At 40.6% G+C, this 20,499-nt stretch overlaps 1 protein-coding gene across 1 annotated transcript; it reads right to left on the reverse strand.

Moving 5' to 3' along the window:
• Positions 1–1,581: 1,581 nt before the first annotated feature.
• Positions 1,582–19,653, reverse strand: LOC147310050 (NACHT, LRR and PYD domains-containing protein 14-like). The gene is made up of 11 exons (XM_086269406.1): positions 19,437–19,653; positions 18,791–18,910; positions 13,962–14,107; positions 11,666–13,460; positions 8,082–8,255; positions 6,172–6,348; positions 5,706–5,879; positions 5,414–5,587; positions 5,027–5,200; positions 3,184–3,357; positions 1,582–2,218 (listed from the first exon to the last, which is right to left on the reverse strand). The coding sequence occupies exons 1-11, from the start codon at positions 19,472–19,474 to the stop codon at positions 2,209–2,211; spliced, it is 3,156 nt and encodes a 1,051-aa protein (XP_086125532.1). The 5' UTR covers positions 19,475–19,653; the 3' UTR covers positions 1,582–2,208.
• Positions 19,654–20,499: the final 846 nt, after the last annotated feature.

Here is a 20,499-nt window from a genome sequence, read left to right on the forward strand (position 1 = left end):
GGTCATTTTAGCCTTTTTTGGCCAGGGTGAGGGGAGTATCTGGCATCAAACAAGAAGACAGCCACATGTAACTACAACGGTGTTTGCTAGTTCACCTTACATGCATTAATTTAATAATGTGGTTAGCCTACTCAACGTAAATTACACACGGACAACATTAAGCTACTCGCCCAGAAAAGAACGGCTGCTGCTGCCATCATCATTCATCATCATTTCTGCTAAACTGGCAGGGCTAGGGGCCAGGACTCTCCTCTTCGGGTTCTCGGGGGATGTTGCTAACTCCGGGTCCGATAACAGGCACCACACCCACAGTAGATGTGTTGGTGTGAGGTCTCGCAGCAAGCTATCAAATACGGTGCATTTCTCGGCTTTTAACAAAACGCTATACGTCGCCAGGTTCGTCATCAGATTCGAGGTGTTACCTCCTTTGCACAGTATCACAGTATCACCTTAAAGCACTTGTTGCAGGCTGCTGAGTTTGCATCTTTTGCTCTGAAGTACAGCCAGACTTTTGACTGCTTCGCCTTGGGCATTTTTACTTTGTAGCTCTGCTCTAAAAGAACATATGTACCTGGGCTCGCCTACTATCCTTGCAAAGGTAAAATGATTGGCTAGAATCCAAAGTGTATGACATCTCAGCAAAAATGCCATAATGGCACGGGATACCAGTACCCATCCCTACCACTGACTGCTCCCTCACCTGACCTACATCCAATAGAACTCCTCTGGGACGTTATGTTTCGATCCATCCGATGGCACCAGGCTGCACCTCAGTCTGTCAAGGAGCTCAGTGATTCCCTGGTCCAGCTTGGGAGAAAATCCTTACAGCACTATACATCATCTGACTAGAAGCATGCCCTGACATTATCAGGCATCATTTTGTTGCATCACTTTGATTTCAGGGGTCTTTTTGAAATTCAGCCCACTGACGGTTGATCTTCATACATCCTTTTGTTCTTAAGACATTACCCAGTCAACACCAGTGCAGATACCCTGGATGATTTTTTTCCCATTGAAATCATTGATTTGTTGTTTTTTTTAAACAAAGTATATAGAACCAGCTTTCCAAAGAAATTGAAGACTGAAAGTACAAAACAAACCTCTCTGCATTGAATCATACTTGTTATCAATCTCTGGCTCTCTTCCTTTCTTTTATCCTGTCTTCCTCCTCTCGCCCTAACCAGTTGAGGCAGATGGAAGCCCCACCCTGAGACTGGTTCTTCTGGAGGCTTCTTCCTGTTATAAGAAAGTGTTTCCTTCCCACTGTTGCCAAAATGCTTGCTCACAGGGGATCATATGGTTATTGGGTCTTTCTCCGTATGTATTATTGTAGGGTCTACGTTACAATATAAAGCACCTTGAGGCGACTGTTGTTGTAGTTCGGCACTGTATAAATCAAATAAAATTGAATAAAATTGAATTATTAACATCTTTATGTTCCATCAGGTAATGACAATAAAGAATATAATGCAAGCAGGAGCTACTGAAGGGGTAGCTTCCGCCACCATGGACGAAAATGATTGTGTCAGAATGCCATTTAAGCTGTCCATTAGTGAAGACATATAATACAATAAACTCTTAATTGTTTTAAAATCTATCTGCCTATGTTAAAATAACCAACACATTGTTGTGGTTTGAAGTGTTGTAGTATCATGATAGATTTATTTATAGCACAGAACATAAAGCAAAAGCTGAATAACATTTAAAATGAAGTTAAACTGAAAGTACTTATTTGAAAAAAAAAACACTAAATAAAAAGAATGATATCTAACTATATGAGTATATACTTACACCAGTATTTACATTGTCCTTCATTAAAAGCATCAGTATTCATATTTTTTCATTTATACTTATATTTGTAAAATTGATCATTGGTTGTTATAATAGTACTACTACTACTACTACTACTACTACTACTAATAATAATAATAATAATAACTGTGTCCCTTTCCCCCTTAATAATAACTGTGTCCCTTTCCCCCTTGATGCGTTTTTTCTTCAGTGCAGCTGTTAGAAGAATACACTTAGCATACTCTTAGAAGAGTTCACGCTCCAGCACTAACAGTCATCTAGACTTCTTCTCTTTGGATGAAGCTTAACTCTCCATTTCACCTCCCAGTAACGCACACGTTGCTGCTGCTTCAGTCTCTCGGGATGATCAGGACACAGCTCATCCACTCACATACACTGTCACCATTGCCAAGATCATCATTCCCAGCTGTAAATCAGAGAAGAACCGGAGATTAATATTTTGTTTACGGAAACTCAGTTTATTCGCTTTGTTGATGAAGCACCTCCAGTAAAACATGCAGCAGAGGAGCAAATGTGCGGTGTAACCGCTGTCCTCTCAGCTCTCATGTTAAGATGTTGGAGTGAATATATTGAACTTCACACAGAATTTCTACATCAAGTTTGTTTCACTCAAATTCACAGTGGAAATGAACCGATGAGAATCTTTAATACTTCATTGCACTTTAATGATGAGATTCTTGCTGTTTAAATGAAACAAAGAGTTTCTGTGCATTAATGAACATCTCATCAGCTAATAAATAAACATGCAGGCTCTCACTGAATATATCTAGATGAAGCCACTGACGGGGAAAAAAATGCAAATGCAACTCTGAACTTCAAAAGAACTTCTGCTCTGTATGAAGACTAGATGCAGATACTAGATTATTAAATGTAACAGTGGTTCTCTGAACAACAGTCCACAGATTTATGCTCCCACACTCTGATGAATGAGAACCTGTTTCTTTAAATCTTATAAGACTGTCAGCTACAATCCAAGTTTATATCCTTAGACTTGAACACAAAAACAGCAATCATCTTTACAACAACTCAAACACATGCTCACAACAAAAGCTACAGTAGGCTGCAAAACCGGCAGAGGGAGATATTTAATGTCAAGCCATCATCATCATCATTTTTATTTATAAAGAACCTTAAAACAAACATAGCTGATGCTAAGTGCTATAGATTGGAACTAAATAATAACATTTACACAAGATATAAATGAAAGCCAAATAAAGGAAAAAAGTAAAATAATTAATTAGTTAGTTAATAACTAATTTAATTCAAAGCCAACACTTGGATGATAGAGATTTACAAGAAAATTTTGATTATATATGTGTTGACCTTTCATAATAACTGTGTTTAGTACAATACCAATCAACCTTTACTAACCTTGGGGTATCCAGTTTATAGTGTAGACTCCTCACAAGTTTAGAGAGTTGCTTAACGTCTGAATCCCGCAGGTTGTTGTCACTCAGGTTCAGGATTCTTAGATGTGAAGGACTGGACCTCAGAGCAGAAACCAGTGCAGCACAGCTGATCACTGACAAATTGCAGCTCCTCAGACTGGATAAACAATAAAACATCTACATATAATCAGTGATAAATTATATCAAATGTGTTCAGGTTACTTCCCCAATTTTTGTCAGTATGTAAACTGTACTGCACGTGGGAAAAGCTACTGAATAAAGTCTACTCCAACATTAAACAAGGATACAGCACCATAACAACACCCCACCTGTGCTAGTTGGACCAAATATCCTTGTTTATGTTACCAGCCTGCCTACCAGAAGGAGTACACCACATCTATACTCTGCTATATCTAGTACTGCACAGACACCATCACCACGGCATCTGGGTGTATGCCAACCAAAGGTTTGGAAGGCAAGTGCAGTTAGGACCCTGTTGAGGAACAGAAACACTGCCTTCAAGTCTGGTCATGTGGAACTGTACAGTTCAGCCAGAGTAAATCTAAAAAAGGGCATCAGACAGGCCAGGCTGGATTATAATAATAAAATTGAGGACTACCTCCACAGCAACAACTTGAGTCGGCTGTGGCTGACTTATTAACTACAAACCCAGACCCAATGCTGTTGATAGTGACGCTGTGCTTCGGGTTGTTGTCACTCAAGTTCAGAACATGAACCACTTCTTTTGAGAAACTGGCCAAAAGTTATATCATCCAAGGACTTCCACCCATATTCGACAACACCAGTTTGCATGCAGGGATAAGAGATCAACAGACGATGCCATAGCCACAGCTCTAAACAGGACCCTGACCCATCTGGAATACAAGGATATTTATGCCAGGCTTCTTTTCATCAACGTCAGCTTGGCATTCAACAAAATCATCCTTAAGAGACTGATAACAAAACTTATCAACGTTAGCCTCCCACACTTCATTTGCCTCTGCATTAGTGGCTTTCTCAGAAACTCACCCACATAGAGTCACAGTAGGGTCTCACCTCTCCCCAACACTCAGCCTCAACGTCAACTTAAAACAGGGATGTGTGCTAAGTCCCCTACTGTATACGCTACACCCATGATTGCACTTGCACCCACCGAAACAACTCTATCAGTTGTATGTTGTTAGGGTTGTATGTCCACTTCTCAAACTTGTGCAATCAATAATCAAGCACACACACATATCTACATATGTTAATATGTACATATTAACCTCCTAGGACCTGGCGTCCACATATGTGGACATCACATTTTGGGTTATTTAGACCAAAATACTCAATTTTGCTTTACAAGGGCCTGATATCCACTTACGAGGACATTATACTGCTACTGTTCTATCGAAATTTAAAACGAATATCCTCATATGTGGTGCTCATTTTTCTTAGAAACAAAAGAGAAATCAGAAATCAAAGAGAGAAATCAAAAATGCATGCCATGGAAGATTTCAGGTCTTAGGAGGTTAAATATGTACATATTTAATCATGCTTATACTGTATTTATTTATTAGAAACTCTTATTTTCTATTTCTATATTGTTATGAATAGATTGCTTTCTTTGCTTTCCTTGTTTTTCTTTGCATTGAATAGAACAGCATATAATATCAGTGTGTTTTTTGCATAATGACAATATAAAAAAAGATTCTAACGATTCTGATTTAGCTAAACATTATTTGTCCTTATTAAATGAGCAATCCCTAATTTCTGATTTTCTTTGTATCTGTGTGTATCCATAATGTAATTATGTATTAGAGAATTACAGAAAGTGAACCGACCTCAGAGTCTCCAGTCTACAAAGAGGAATCTCCAAAAAACCACAGAGATGCTTCACTCCTGAATCCTGCAGCTTATTTACACCCAAGTCCAGATATTTCAGATTGGAGGGGTTGGCCCTTAAAGCAGAGACCAGAGTAGCACAGCTGATCTCTGACAAACTGCAGCACCACAGACTGAACAAAGAAAAAAAATGTGGATAAAATCAGATACAATTCAGCCACATATGGACAGTTTTTAAATTTGCACATAAACCATACTTTCCCTCATCAGTAAGAATTTCTTATTCATTAATCATTATCATTTTCCTCAGTTTTGAAGGAGGAAATTAACTATACTATACACATAAATTATAAGATTTTGTGATAGCAGACAGTAAGCAAACTGACATCAGAGTCTCCAATCTACATAGAGGAATCTCCAGAAAACCACACAGCTGCTTCACTCCTGAATCCTGAATCGTGTTTCCACCCAAGTCCAGATGTTTCAGGTGGGAGGGATTGGATTTAAGAGCAGAAACCAGAGAAGCACAGCCAATCTCTGAAAAACTGCAGAGCTCCAATCTAAATAGAGAATAAAACATGCAGATAACATACAGTATATTTTGGTCATTTATACATGGAACTCATGGAAGTCTATCAAATTTAGGTTTATCAGTAGTCACAGAATAGGTTAACTGACCTCAGAATGTCCAGTCTACAGTTTGAACTCTCCAGAAAACCATATAGTTGTTTCACGCCTAAATCCTGCAGGTCATTAAAGGCCAGGTCCAATCTTTTCAAATGGGAGGGGTTAGACTTCAGAGCTGAGACCAGAGCAACAGTGCTTTTCGGTGACAAACCGCTGAGCTCCAATCTAAGTAACGAATAAAACAATAATAAACAAATTAGATGTGGAAAGGTTGGTAATTTGAAGTTCAGGGAATCTTCTGTATACGGATGTGACTGTTTAGCAGGCATATGAAACATTTATTTAATTTAATAACTAACAGTGGCTATTCATTTTAATATCTGTGCCCAACACTAGTCTTTAGTGACCACAGAGCAATTTATATTCCAATAAAACGTTGATTTTTAAATGGATGCTACACAATGGAAATGAATTAATAATGAAATTTATAATAGTAACAGAGAGTAAATGACCTAACCTCAGAGACTCCAGTCTACAGTGTGGACTTTCCAGAAAACAACACAGCTGTTTCAGTCCTGAATCATCCAGGTTGTTGTTGTAGCTCAGGTCCAGATCTTTCAGATGGTAGGGGTTTGATTTCAGAGCAGAGAATAGAGCAACATGGCTGATTGCTGACAAACTGCAGCTCTCCAAACTGAATCGGGAATAAAACACGTTATTATAATATTTTTACCTTCTCTCAATCAAACGAGTACTTAGTATCTGTCTTTCTTTCACTTTCACTTTTATACTCATGTTTGGTCAGAGCGTGAAAAGGTGTTTGGCCCCTTCCTATTTTATTTTTTTAATTGCATATTTGTCATACTTTAAATATAAAGTGATTTTAAATTATCTCTTTAGTTTTAATATTACACTGACCTATTATTCAAACAATATTATGCACACCAACCTAGTCCTTTGTGAAAAAAATAATAGACATGGGTTTCATAGAGAATTGTGAAGCTTTCTGTGGAAAAACCGGTCTTGTGGGGAAAGCTGGCATTCATCCTACTTTAGATATAAATGACATCATTTCTATCACATCATTTCATCATTTGGTCAAATTAATAACAAAGTGATCATCCTGATTTGGTACCAGGAAAGAGAGTTGCAGTCTCACACACCTCTCTGAAGTTTCCCTCTTTATTTTATCCCCACAGAGACTGTGTCTGCTCTCAGATCATCATCAAACAAACCAAAAATGAGCATATTAAAAAATAATAATATAACACCCTAAACTGCTTCAAAAACTAAAACAATTAAATGTGGACTATTAAACATTAGATCTCTCTAAGTTACTGTGAGTAAATGATTTAATAATTGTTCAACATATTGATTTTTTCTGCCTTACAGAAACCTGGTTATGGTATGATGAAAATTTAGTTTGTATAAATCAGTATACTGAGTTCAACTAACTTTCAGAATCCTCAAATTTAGTCCAGTTCAATTAGATTTTATTTATACAGAGCCAAACCACAAAAACAGTCACCTCAAGGCAATTTATATTCTAAGGTAGACCCTAGAATAAAAAAGCACAGGTTGAGGAGGAGTGGCTGCAATTTTTCAATCCAGATTATTTATCAACCATGTTTATGAAGCCAGTTTTAGTTCTTATCTATTCCCCTCCTGGTGCATACTCATACATACAGAATACCTTTCAAAATATATTTTGGTTGGTCTGTCAATTTACTTTCTGGCCTTTATTTTGCACTCTAAAATTTGAGTTAATGATTAAACATGTATATCTTTAAAACTATTGACTGAGTTGAATATTTAACTGGTCTTAGCATAAAAATTAATTTCAGAAATTTGTGATGGATACATTTAAAAAACATTTGAGTATTAAATTAAAAAAATGTAAAATAAATTCCAGCACCCCAGCAAATAAAATCACAAAACAAAATATCATTGTTTTAAGTTTTGAGTACTGTGTCTGTCAGGTTTCCTCTTTCCTTTTGATAGTCCTTGTCTCTTGTGTATAACGTTCGGTTTGCTTCCCTTTCCTCTTATGTCTAATTTGTTCCACCATGTTTCCCAGCTGTCTCCACTCCCTAATCTTCCCCTTGTATATATACTTTCTCAGTCTCTGAGTATGGAGGTCTGTATGGGAGCTGTTAGTGCAGAACACCACATGAAGAAACTAAAGGCAAGACAACCTGACACATGGCATTGCATCAGGTAATGTAGAGTGTAGGATTTAACCTATTAAACTATGTGCACAATCTGGTGCCGAAATTCGAGTCCTGGATACCCAAAACCAACATACCGTAAAGGAACTGGAAAAAGATGGGTCACTCCATCTGACAGCTCTAGAGTCAGGTTATAAGGGGAAAGCTTTACAGTTCAATTTATTGAAATATCTTCAGAAATAGTAATCAGCGAACTAACCTCAGAGTCTCCAGTCTGCAGTTTGGACTCTCCAGAGCAGCAAAAAGGTTTTTTGATTCTAAACCCTGCAGGTTGTTTCCATTCAGGTTCAGCTCTGTCAGGTGGGAGGGGTTGGACATGAGAGCTGAGGCCACGATTGCATAGTGAGTCTCTGACAGTTTACAGCCAGAAAGTCTGTGATGACACATATTACAGAACAAGTTATTATAAAGAACTAGTGTTTTGTGTGGCATGTTCCAAAGTAAGATGTTATTGAACAAAAGAAAAAGAGCACAATGGTGCAAACTGAATCCAGACAGAGACAAATTAATATCAGCTCTTTCCACACATCTGCAGACAGAATGCTTACACAAACCTAGTGAAGTATACGATGTGCAGCCAGAGGCGGAGTTCAAGTAGTACCAATAAAATCGGAATAACACCTCTGAGCGCAAATTGGATCACATCTTGGAGAAGCTCACTGCGTTCGTAAGTTCTCAGAATCGGCTCTTTGAGCACAAGAATGACGAGACCACGGAACGTAAGTTTGATAACATCATGGAGAAGCTCACGGCTCTCCAACGGGAGATTGAGAGACCAGTGTTGGACTGTTAGAACAGCTTTGAAATTCATATGAGTTGTTCGCACTAAAGAAAAAAAAACACCATCACTTCATGCGGATACCCCTTTGGCGCCAGCTGCGGTCTCAAGGCTGGAGCTGAACAAAAACACCCTGATAACGACTGTGTTTAGACTGTTCTTCACATTCTATGCAAGGCCACCTGGGTTGGCTGGAAGTAGGGCTGGGCGATATGACCCAAAATTCATATCTCGATATTTTTTAGCTGGATGGCGATATAAGATATATATCTCGATATTTTTTTAAAGCCATAAAGTAAGAACAAAAAGAGAGTTCTTAGTCAAAGCGGTGTCCCAGATGTCACACAGGCACTTTTATTAACATACAGCATAGATGTACATGAAAAAATTACTCAAAAATAAATTATGAGCATTTATTAAATAATAATGCTCCATAAATAAAATAAAACAATGTTGTTTTTATGCATAACAAAGAGCTCACAATTGTGCAGTCAAAATGTAAACTAAAAGACGCTGAGCATAATAACAAAGCCAGATTTCTCAGCTGCTCTGTTCCCAACATCTCCTGCATGACTGACAGCCTGGAGTTTGAAATCCGCTTTGTAACCATGTCTCTGAATAGGTGCCATTTACACACACAATATGGTAATATTACGTTGAAGCACAGTACGTATCACTCCCCGAGGTTCCTCTGTAGCCGTAATGCTCCGACAATCCATCAAGTGGTGCAGCTCCGTAGCTTACCAAAGTTGTACTAAAACATTTTTTGACAGATTTCTGCACACCTTGTACCACTTCAAATCGGTTTGCGGTCATCAAGCACAACCAGAATTCATACATAAGGCACGCTGTCAACTTTTGAGAGAATGAAAGGATTTTAGGAGGGGCTGCACGGCGTTAGCGTGGTTAGCTCGTTAACACGTTAACGCCGTCCAGCCCCACCGACGGGGCGATGCGCAGTAACTCGTTAAAGGAGATTTGCCGTGTCCATCTTGTCGCTGCCTGTAGGTGAAGCAATGGGGGAGGAGGGGGAGTTGTGTTCAGTGAAGGAGAGAGGCGAGGCGGAGTAACGTTGCATAGAGACAAAAGTGGACGAAAGAGAGGCAAACTTGTGGCTCCACAAGTATAATTATAACGTAACATAGACTATATCGATATAAAGGATTTTGTCACATCTTATATCTCGTATAAAAATATATCGATATTTTTAAAAAACTCGATATATCGCCCAGCCCTAGCTGGAAGACTGTTTACTTAGCCTGGCAGGGCGAAGGACACTGTCTCAGCTGAACTCTGGACACACACACACACACACACACACATATATATATATACACATACAGATGTACAGTACACTCACCCCCCTCCCGCTCCAAACGCCTTCGACACTTATTCCCCTCCGATGCTGACAGTGGATCAAGGAGAACAGCGCATAGGCTGCAGGCCCGGATGTACTGTCTACATTGGCTGTCTCTCACCCTTTACCCACCCCTGTTGCTTGTCATGTGTTTCTTTGGTGTATTAAGAGTTTTTTCATGCTATGTGGAGAGGTGTTTTTTTCTGTTCTCAAACTGATCTCCCTATTGCAGCTCAGTCTGGGGGAGTTATTTTTTTCTCCTTATCTTTCCTCATGTTGTGCTTTTTCCATGTTATACCCCTCTGACCTGTCTTCCCCATGTGATGTTTGTGTAATGTATGTATGGTTGGAAGGGTAAGATGACGCTGCCACAGCTGGCAGCCTTAACCCAATTTCCCTCGGGATGAATAAAGTATGATCAATCAATCCATCCATCCATCCATTCGCTTCCGTTTATCCTTTTTCAGGGTCGCGGGGGGCGCTGGAGCCTATCCCAGCTGTCATAGGGCAAGAGGCAGGGTACACCCTGGACAGGTCGCCAGTCTGTCGCAGGGCCAACACACAGGGACAGAAGGGACAGACAACCATTCGCACTCACATTCATTCGCACATTCACACCTAGTGACAATTTGGATTATCCAATTAACCTATCCCCACAAGCTGCATGTCTTTGGACAGTGGGAGGAAGCCGGAGTACCCGGAGGGAACCCACGCAAACACGGGGAGAACATGCAAACTCCACACAGAAAGACCCCGGCCTGGTGTTGGAATTGAACTCAGGACCTTCTTGCTGTGCGGCAACAATGCTAACCACCGTGCCACCGTGCTGCGTCAATCAATCAATCAATCAATCAATCAATCAATCAATCAATCAATATTGATGAGCAGTTAGGCTTGTAGCACTGTAACCTCAATTTCTAGGTACAATCAATATGCCTATTTTAAGTCTCTTTGCACAAGATTTCATCTTTGTTTTTTGTTTTTGATGCTATGCTTAAACATTAACAACAAAAACACAGACATTAAATAAAGTTGTTAACTGTGTCCTCATTAGGATCGAGCAGGGGTAGGGAACTCCAGGCCTCGAGTGCCGGTGTCCTGCAGGTTTTAGATGTGTCCTTGATCCAACACAGCTGATTTAAATGGCTAAATTAGCTCCTCAACATGCCTTGCAGTTCTCCAGAGGCCTGGTAATGAACTAATCATTTGATTCAGGTGTGGTGACCCAAGGTGAGATCTAAAACCTGCAGGACACCGGCTCTCGAGGACTAATGTTCCCTACCCCTGGGATAGAGATTTGTGTTAACATGTGTAACATGAAACAATAATTCTCCTCAGTCTCTCTCAGACCTGAAGATTTTAGTGCAATTTCACATTTAGTCTATTTACTGTGGTCGTAATTAGTTAAAGTTTGTAAGCAAACAGTAATGCGTCGTTGCAATGCATTGTTACAGTAATTCTTACTTAAAAAACAAACAACATTTTCAGAGCAGCTCAACAGCATCTGTGAAAATCTAACCAGTGTATTGTTTGCAATAGAAAAAATGGAATTATAAGAAAGAACAATGTGAGCATTATAGTAAGAACTTTTGAACACCTTAGCTACAAATTTACATTGATTTACAATGTTAATCAGATATTTACTCACTGAGCCTTTCTACAGTTCCTCACAGCAGGAATCAGTCTCCTTCGTCCCTCATCCGATGTGTTATACTTCTTCAGGACAAACTCATCCAAAACCTCTGACATCTGCAGCATGTAGGCCAGAGCTGAGCAGTGGATCTCAGAGAGCTCCTTCTCTGATCCGTTTTTGCACTTCAGAAACTCCAAGATCTCCTGATGTACCGTGAGTTCATTCATTTCCATCAGACAATGGAAGATGTTGATGCATCTGTCAGGAGAGGTATTCTCATTGGTTATCTTGCAAAGGTTGCTGATGATTCGCTGTATAATTTCTGGAGTGCTCTCTGTCTCGCCTAGCAGACCTCGTAAGAGTCTCTGGTTGGACTCCAGAGAGAGACCATAAAGGAATCGGACCAACAGGTCCAGGTGTCCATTTTTAATTTGGAGGGATTTCTGCATGACTCTGCTCAGAAAGACATCTAAAGACGAGATGTCACCACAATAAACATGTTCACCATTCCCTAGAAAATGCTTCAGCACTTCTGTTTTTCTGTTAGTATGACAGTGAAACATGTAGACTGCAGCCAAAAACTCCTGAATACTCAGATGAACAAAGCAATAGACTGATTTCTGGAATATCACACAGTCTCGTTTGAAGATCTCTGTACAAACTCCTGAGTACACTGAGGCCTCTGTGACATCCAGACCACACTGCTCCAGGTCTTCTTGGTAGAACATTATGTTTCCTTTCTCAAGATTTTCAAAGGCCAGCCTCCCCAGCTTCAGAAGAACTTCACTGTCAGCCTCTGTCAGCTCTTGTGGACTCGTCTCATATCCCTCATGGTACTTGTGCTGTCTCTTTGTCTGAACGAGCAAGAAGTGTGAGTACATGTCAGTCAGTGTCTTGGGCAGCTCTCCTCTCTGCTCTGTAGTCAACATGTGCTCTAGGACTGTAGCAGTGATCCAGCAGAAGACTGGGATTCTACACATGACGTGAAGGCTCCTGGATGTCTTCATGTGGGAAATGAATTTGCTGGACACCTCTTCATCACTGAATCTCCTCCTGAAGTACTCCTCCTTCTGGGCGTCAGTGAAGCCTCGTACTTCTGTCACCCTGTCAACACATATCGGAGGGATCTGATTGGCTGCTGCAGGTCGGGAAGTTATCCAGATGAGAGCTGAGGGAAGCAGATTCCCTTTGATGAGGTTTGTCAGCAGTTCACTGACTGATGACTTCTGTGTGACATCAGACACAAGCTTCCCTTTAGTGAAATCCAATGAAAGTCTGCTTTCATCCAGGCCATCAAAGATGAACAAAGGTTTGCAGACAGTGAGCTGCTCTGCTGTGACCTTCTGTAATGTTGGATGGAAAACATGGAGCAGGTCCAGAAGACTGTACCGGTCATCTCTGATCAGGTTTAGCTCCCTGAATGAAAGCAGAATCACCACACTGACACGTTGGTTCTCCAAACCTTCTGCCCAGTCCAGAGTGAACTTCTGCACTGAGAAAGTTTTTCCAATGCCGGCAATGCCATTCGTCAGAACCACTCTGATGCATCTCTGTTGGTCAGGCAAGGCTTTAAAAATGTCATGACAGCTGACTGGAGTGTCATGGAGGGCCTTGTTCATGGAAACTGTCTCCAGCTGCCACACCTCATGTTGGGTATGAACCTCTTCACTCTGTCCTTCTGTGATGTAGAGCTCAGTGAAGATCCTGTTAAATAGGGTTCCACTTCCTGTTTCTTCAGTCAAACATTTACATCTCCTCTCCAGATTAGCCTTATGTTTGTCTAACAACTTCTGCAGCAGACGACTATCTGCTAAAAGAATGAAAATCAATGAACATAAAGCAAAATATATATTATAACTGGATGTTATAGAAAAATGGACGGGGGGAGACAGGGAAAAGGAAGTTTCTTCTCAACCAGACCAAGGGGGAGGGCTACGCCTCAGATTTTTGGACCAAACCAGTCCCTCTAGGCTGGTTGGTGTAGTTGAATGCTGAATGACTTTGCAGGCCTAACGGATAAAGTCTATTGGTTTTCCTTACCATTTATGGATTTGGACCATTTCAGCTGTGCATTTGTGAGTGAGCTTTATGCAATGCACTAGAAGAAGACAAGCCACTATAGTTGCTGATGCACTTGAATTGTTGTTCTTTTTTTTAGAATTCAATTTGTTAAGAATAAAGGCCCTTTGGGTATATTTTGTGCTTTGTCCTTTGCTCATTTGGCAAGACACCAGATTTTATTTTAGCTTTTAATACCTGAACAACACAAGAAGTCCAGCTTTCAGAAATGAAATAATCAGACAGAGCTTACTTTCATAGTTTCTCTGAATGCTTGAAGAGCCTTCTAATGAAGCAGACTGGTGCAAGGTGATGGACTGTCTGCATCCACAGCTGGTAGAGACCAGATCCTTTTTAAAATCCTGATAGGAAGTACAGCAGGACATCTGCTCCTCCACACTGTGAAAACCACGGAACAATTATTCTGATCAAAACAAAGCACAGTAAAGCCAGAAGTGCTAAAATTTGATACTAGCACTGACAAATATATATCACGGTCATGATCAGTCTGTAGTTCGCTGTTGGAGCCAATCACAAAGCATGGAAAGGCTGCAGAGACTAATTTAATTGAGAGGGGAAAAATGCAAGCTTTCAAGAACAAGCCTGGAGCCTTATTTAAGACCCAGAATGGATATGAGTATAGTTGGATGTGCTACATGGAAATGTGGTTAAACTCACACTTCCTGGAACATAAAATTTCTAGCACATAGAGTAGGACACACCTACACACACCAGAGATGAAGGAAACCATCAGACTGAAGAAGAACTCCTGTTGGGCTTCGGGAGCATGGAGTGTCTGACCCATTGCTAAGGGCCATTCGAAACTGAATTTTCCCCTTGTCGAGTTTTCTCCCAGTACTCTGGCTTCCTCTAACAGTCCAAAGACATGCAGTTAGTGGAGTTAGGTTAATTGGTGATTGTAAATTGCTCATGGTAGTCTGTCTCTTTGTGTTAGCCTTGCGATTAGACTGGAAACCTTCCCAGGGTGTACCCCACCTCTCACCCACGACAGCTGGGATAGGCTCCAGCTTTCCCATGGCCCTGAATGGGACAAGTGGAAGTGAATGGAAGGGTTTAATGGCCCATCTTAAGTTTGTCATTGAGCATCTCAATGATTCCAAGAAGGCTCAAGTAAAAGTCCTGTTTCAGGTGAAACCAAAATCAAGGTCTTTGGTGTCAACATGACCAACCATGTTTGGTATAAGAGAAATGTTGAGTAGGACCCAAAGAACGGCATCCCCACAGAGGCAGAAACAATATGCATTGGGGCTGTGTTTCTGCTATGTGTACAAGACAGCTTCAAAAGCAGTGTTGGATAAGTTACTTTAAAATAGTAACTTAGTTACATTACTAGTTACTTCTCTCGAAAGTAACTCAGTTACTTCAAGTTACTCGTTACTTTCAAAGTAACTAGTTACTAGGGAAAGTAACTTTGGTTTTACTCAGAATTCTCTTGTTAATGTGTTGCTTCCATAACTTTGCCAGTCTTCTAGCTTGCTTACTTGCCACAAGTGCACTGTGCCACCTACCAATAGAAAGGAAAAGATAATGTGCACATTTCCATGAGAGAAATCCCACACCTGGACCGTCATTGACTGCTGCCATGATTCTAGCCTACGTCACAGCGTCATGTGCGCCTTTTACATCCAACACAAAAACTGCAGTCGTGGTGCTTTCGATTGTAGTCAGAACTCGGAAATTCTGCCTTCTGAATAGGAAGATGTAGGTAACACCAGACTGCAGATGAGCTGCATACATGGCTGGACTGGGACAGAAAATCGTCCCGGGCATTTTGACTAGAGACCGGCCCACCATTATAGGAAAAATCATAAAGCCTTTGAATGAAAATAAACACTGTTGTGACAGTGATGTTCACTGTTTTGATGGTATATATGCATCAATCTATCAATCATTTGTTGTAAGATTCAGATAATTATTTTTTAAAAGCTAGATATTTTAAATGAGAATAAGAAAGAAAAGTATTTCTTTGTGCCCCCCTCTCCCTGTTAATGCCCTACCTGGCCCCCCTGGCAAAACTTTGCTAGACCCGCCCCTGCACAGTCACCAGCTGTCAGCTACCTAAAAAATGATCCTGGGGTTATTTGTCTCTCAGAAACAGTTCATAACTTCCCTTCAACTCATTCATGTTACCTAAAAGGTAAACCTGTTTCTCCATCACAGCTCTGATGATTCAGTAAGGACATCTCCTGGTTTCATCTTCATGTTTCCCTCTCACCAGATAACCAAACCATATCATGACCAGCAGCTTTTTTGCAGCTGTGGCTCCAGAAAACATCAGCTGATACTAGAAATTAATATTAAATAAATTCTAACAACAGCTGATCAAGCTTAAACGTGCTGCTGTTGTTTAGCGCGACATACGCTGGTTTCCTCTTTTGGCGCAAAGTGGGCGATAAACAAACAAGAGAGCCGATCAGCTGATCATTGATCAGTTTCATGATTGAAGTAGAAACGGGAGAGGGAGGGGGGAGAATGAAAGAAGAAGAGGCAGCTGTGCAGCAAAGACAGAATAACTCCAGCTTTGTGCCTTTTTCATTGTAGCTGAATTACGGGACAAACTGTTCCTTTTCACCTCAATACGAAATGCGTAATATTTTCTCTGAATACCAGACAGGACGGTTGGCAACTCTAATAACTTATGAACAAAATAAAGTTCAACATCATTAACTTCATAGCACCCACCCAGCTGTATAGAAACTCGTCATACTAGCTAGTACGCAGTACGGAAAAAGTCAGAATAACGAAAATAAACTCCACCTAAACTTGGTTTATATCTGACCCAGATAGACTGCAGGTCATAACTTCTTACCTGAAGTTCAGTTCACACTTGGACCGGCGGCCGCCTCGGGTCTCTGCTCCTTCTGTGTCCCCTTTCCTTCATCCACCTGCTGGCCTCCACCACTTGCTAATGTTACTGAATCTGTGGAAGCTCCGCGATAGCCATCACACGAAGTAACGACCCTATCTAAATCCCAGTAACGACTAACGTGTTTCTGATTTTGGCATAATAACTAGTTACCGTGCTCGTTGCCACAATAATAACGTAGTTACTGTAACGCGTTACTTAATAACGCGTTAGTCCCAACACTGTTCAAAAGTGGCCAATGGGTGGGGCCATGTAGTGCAAAATCTTAGACAAGGACTTCCTTCCTTCAACCAGAACACTGAGGATGGGTCATGGTTGGGACTTCCATCATGACAGTGACTCAAAGCATACCTCCATGTCAACAAAGAAGTAACTAAAGAAGCACATTAAAACTCGAAACTCAAGTCTTGGTTTGAAACAAGTTTGCTCAACCAGTCTACATGTATTTTGTGCACTTTTTCGAAGGTATCAACTTCTTGGTTTGTCCACTGAAGGATCCTTCAGGAGAATGGAGTATATGGCCCATTACTATGGGCTCTGCAGTGTCTACATGTTGCCTATAGCAAGAGCTTGGTTTGCATTTCTGGGAATAAGTCAAATATTCTAATTTGTGAAGACTTAAAGTTTACTGTATTTTACTATACTGTACATACTATATTCACTATTTAGGATACAAAGTCTACTAAAAACAAAGGTTTATAATTATGTATTGCTTAATTTGTGTTTTTGTGCAGTTGTTTGTTTTGCTTTGTTTTGTTTTAACCATCATGCCTCTAAAGAGACTAAAGATTTGAAATCTTTATCATCCAAAATCTGATCTTTATGTCAGGAAATCCTGCTTACTTATATTTAACTGTGCATGTATACAGATACATTAAAATAGAAGAACTCCTTGATGTGTTTATCAGTGAGCTTTTCACATCAGATACCCACATAGCAAAATTGGTATGGCCCGGATCTGGCCCACACGATGTGCTTACACATGGCCCACATACCGCAAAGAATGACGGCCCTTTGTGGGCCCAGATCTGGTTTGCCAGAGGTGGCCCACACATGGGCCAGCACAAGGCCAGTTGCAGACACACTGGTGGTCCTGTGCTGGCCCAGAACAGTTTCAGGTCTGGCCCCAGCTGTCAGCCTAATGTGTACCTTAATTAAGCCTTGTAATAACAACATGTGCATAATAGTGCAAACGTAACATGACAAAACTCTGTTCAGACAGTGAACATACTGATTCTTATAAAACATTTTTCAACTCTCCCAGATTACTCAAAGTGCTCTATACAACATGCCACATTCACCCAACCACACACTTTCTCTTAACTGAGTGCTTCCTAACTACATTCATACACATTCACACTCACGACATGCAGACTGGAGAAGCCAGGGATCGAACCACTAAGCCACCTGAGCTACAGCCACCCACTGGCAAAGATGAGTAAACCCTCACTAGGTTTTGGATAAAGCGTACAGTCACAAAGCTGTCAAACATGGCATTTGGGTCTTCTAAACAAACAAACATGGCATTTGGGTCTTCTAACTAAAATAGGAAAATAGGAACATAAATAGTGCATCATTGCTAGACATGGCCCACATTTGGTTGACATACACCCTGCCATAACACCAGTCAGTCAGAAGTGCCGGCTTGATGCCGGATCCCGGCCAGAGCTGTTTTCTATGGGCCTGGGCCAAATTAACCAAACCAAAATCGGGCCAGATATGGCATGCCATCGCATAGACAGGAGCGTCATTGCCAGACCTGGCCCACATCTGGTTGACATACACCCTGCCATAACAACCGTCAGCCAGAAGTGCCAGCTTGATGCCGGATCCTGGCCAGAGCTGTTTTCTATGGGCCTGGGCCACATAAACCAAACCATAATCGGGCCAGATATGGCATGCCATCGCATAGACAGTGCCATCTATGCCAGGCCTGGCCCATATCTGGATGACATACGTCTTATCATACCAGAAGTCAGCCAGCAGTGCTGGCTTAATACCAGATCCGGGCCAGACCTGCTTGCTGTGGGTAAGTTTTTTTTCGTGTGGGGAAATACACAGATTTTCAACATCCTCACAGAAGATTTGCATTGTTAGAGTTGAGTGAAGGTGGTCTAAGAGTTACTGTAAAACAACAGTGGTTCTCTTATCATGAATTGTCTTCAGCTTCATTTACAGAATAAACACTGCCTTACTTTGTGTTTGAGAGTCCAGGTTCTTTACTGAAGATTGGGTTTTCATCTTTGGACTGGTTAGTCTTCAAAGACACACAGCTGGATCTTGAAAGCTCTGCACTGTGTCTGCGTTGCTGACTGCTGGAAACACAAACAGAAAAAATCATACATTTGTCTTGTGCATGTTCCTGTTGTTTGGTACTGAGCTTCTTCTCCCTCAGGGTTGGGTTTATGAGGCTAAAACATGTGATGTCTTCAGTAAATGTTTAATCTTGTCCTCTTCAATCCTAATCCTAAACTCTGATCATGACTGTGTAAGGACTGAGAAACAGTGAGAGTGTAGTGCTGAGAGAATAGTATTACACTCTGATTATTACCCTGTGTAGTCTTTCTGATCAGACCCAAATCTTTGAAGCAGCAGCAGAAAGAATTTCCACTGAGCAGCCTTTATATCATATAAAATCTGACGTTAATGCATGTTTTTATGTTATCCTGCTCACTTCTCCCACCGTACTTATGTGCTTGCTTGTGTATAGTTACAATGAAACAGAAGCACTCCTTCACTCCTTTGTCAGTAAGTTTATGTTGTGCTTTTTAATCCAAATAATAGTATCTCCTGCCAAATGATTCATCTTCCCCTTAGTTTACAGAAGAATCAGTGTCCTACTTTATGTCTGAGGGTCCAGGTTCCTTCAGTTCACTCATCGTTAGTCTGAGAAAGAAAGCAGCGAAACAAAGAATGAGCACAGAACAATTATCATAATAAACATGTTTGTCACACCCAATACTGGTAGCACAAGAATTACACACGCACGCACACACAGTAAGTCAATATTTTCCTTTGGGCAGACAATCAAACAAACATTTTTGCTGACTTTCTTAAGTTTTATTCCAACTTGAGAACAGTCAGAAACTCAAAAAAACGTTTTTGATTATTCTGACAGAACATGCATTCGCAGTTACACTCACCTTGCTTTATTTCTCCTGCTCTGTCAACTGATCTCACTTTTAGTTTCGTTCTCAGCTGAACGGAGCAGCCACTCCCCTCTACATTTAATCACCTGACTACATAACAGGTGTGCGATGCAAAGATTAGCTTCTGTTCTTGCACTTTGGCATGAGGCCTTGGTCTGCATTACTGTGGCTTCTTACCCTCTTCATCAAGTATGTAAACAAAGGCACAGACACAGGCCCTTACCTCATTTGTGCAGTTCTAAAATTGTGATTGAACCATTTTGCTTTTCTACTTGTGCTGTGTCTTTGTCTTCTTTCTTATTGTTATTTATTTCTTCTATTTTCTCCCATTTTCTTTTTCATTTGTGTCTTTTCTTCTGCCTGGCATCACTGACATTGCTATATTCCACATGTACTGTGAATAATAGTAAAATAATAAAAATAGAAATCAATAAATTGGTAAAAACAAAACAACAAAACAAGACAAGCAAAAGGAGCCTATAAAGAGTTTCTATAGCGTTTGATGGAAAAGCAAATGTTTGAGACAACATTACAGTGAGATCATAATTTTGATTGCAAAGGCTGGCGGGCAAGATAAAAAAAAATGAACATCTACACACTGCCAGCCATCAGACACCCTGCTGGGATAATAAGCTGGCCAAAGGAGGCGATAGAAGCCACATTAAGACAAGGGAGCTCCTGACCATATGTGATGAGACAAGTCCAGCACCTAGAGACTGTACACTTAGCGGGAGGAAGGAAGCTGAGAACTTGTG

This window comes from Aulonocara sp. 'chitande type north' Nkhata Bay, linkage group LG17 (genome assembly GCF_057382095.1).
Source record: "Aulonocara sp. 'chitande type north' Nkhata Bay isolate Kocher_YH1m ecotype deep benthic linkage group LG17, A_spYH_male_GT1.1, whole genome shotgun sequence".
NCBI lineage: Eukaryota > Metazoa > Chordata > Actinopteri > Cichliformes > Cichlidae > Aulonocara > Aulonocara sp. 'chitande type north' Nkhata Bay.

Excerpts from the sequence above, each read along its gene's own strand:
- LOC147310050 (XM_086269406.1), bottom strand. The coding sequence starts at position 19,474 with ATGAGTGAACTGAAGGAACCTGGACCCTCAGACATAAA. Across the intron at positions 5,880-6,171 it reads TGTAGACTGGAGTCTCTGAG|ATTGGAGCTCAGCGGTTTGT; the intron begins GTTAGGTCATTT and ends TTCGTTACTTAG. Across the intron at positions 3,358-5,026 it reads TGTAGACTGGAGACTCTGAG|TCTGAGGAGCTGCAATTTGT; the intron begins GTCGGTTCACTT and ends TTGTTTATCCAG.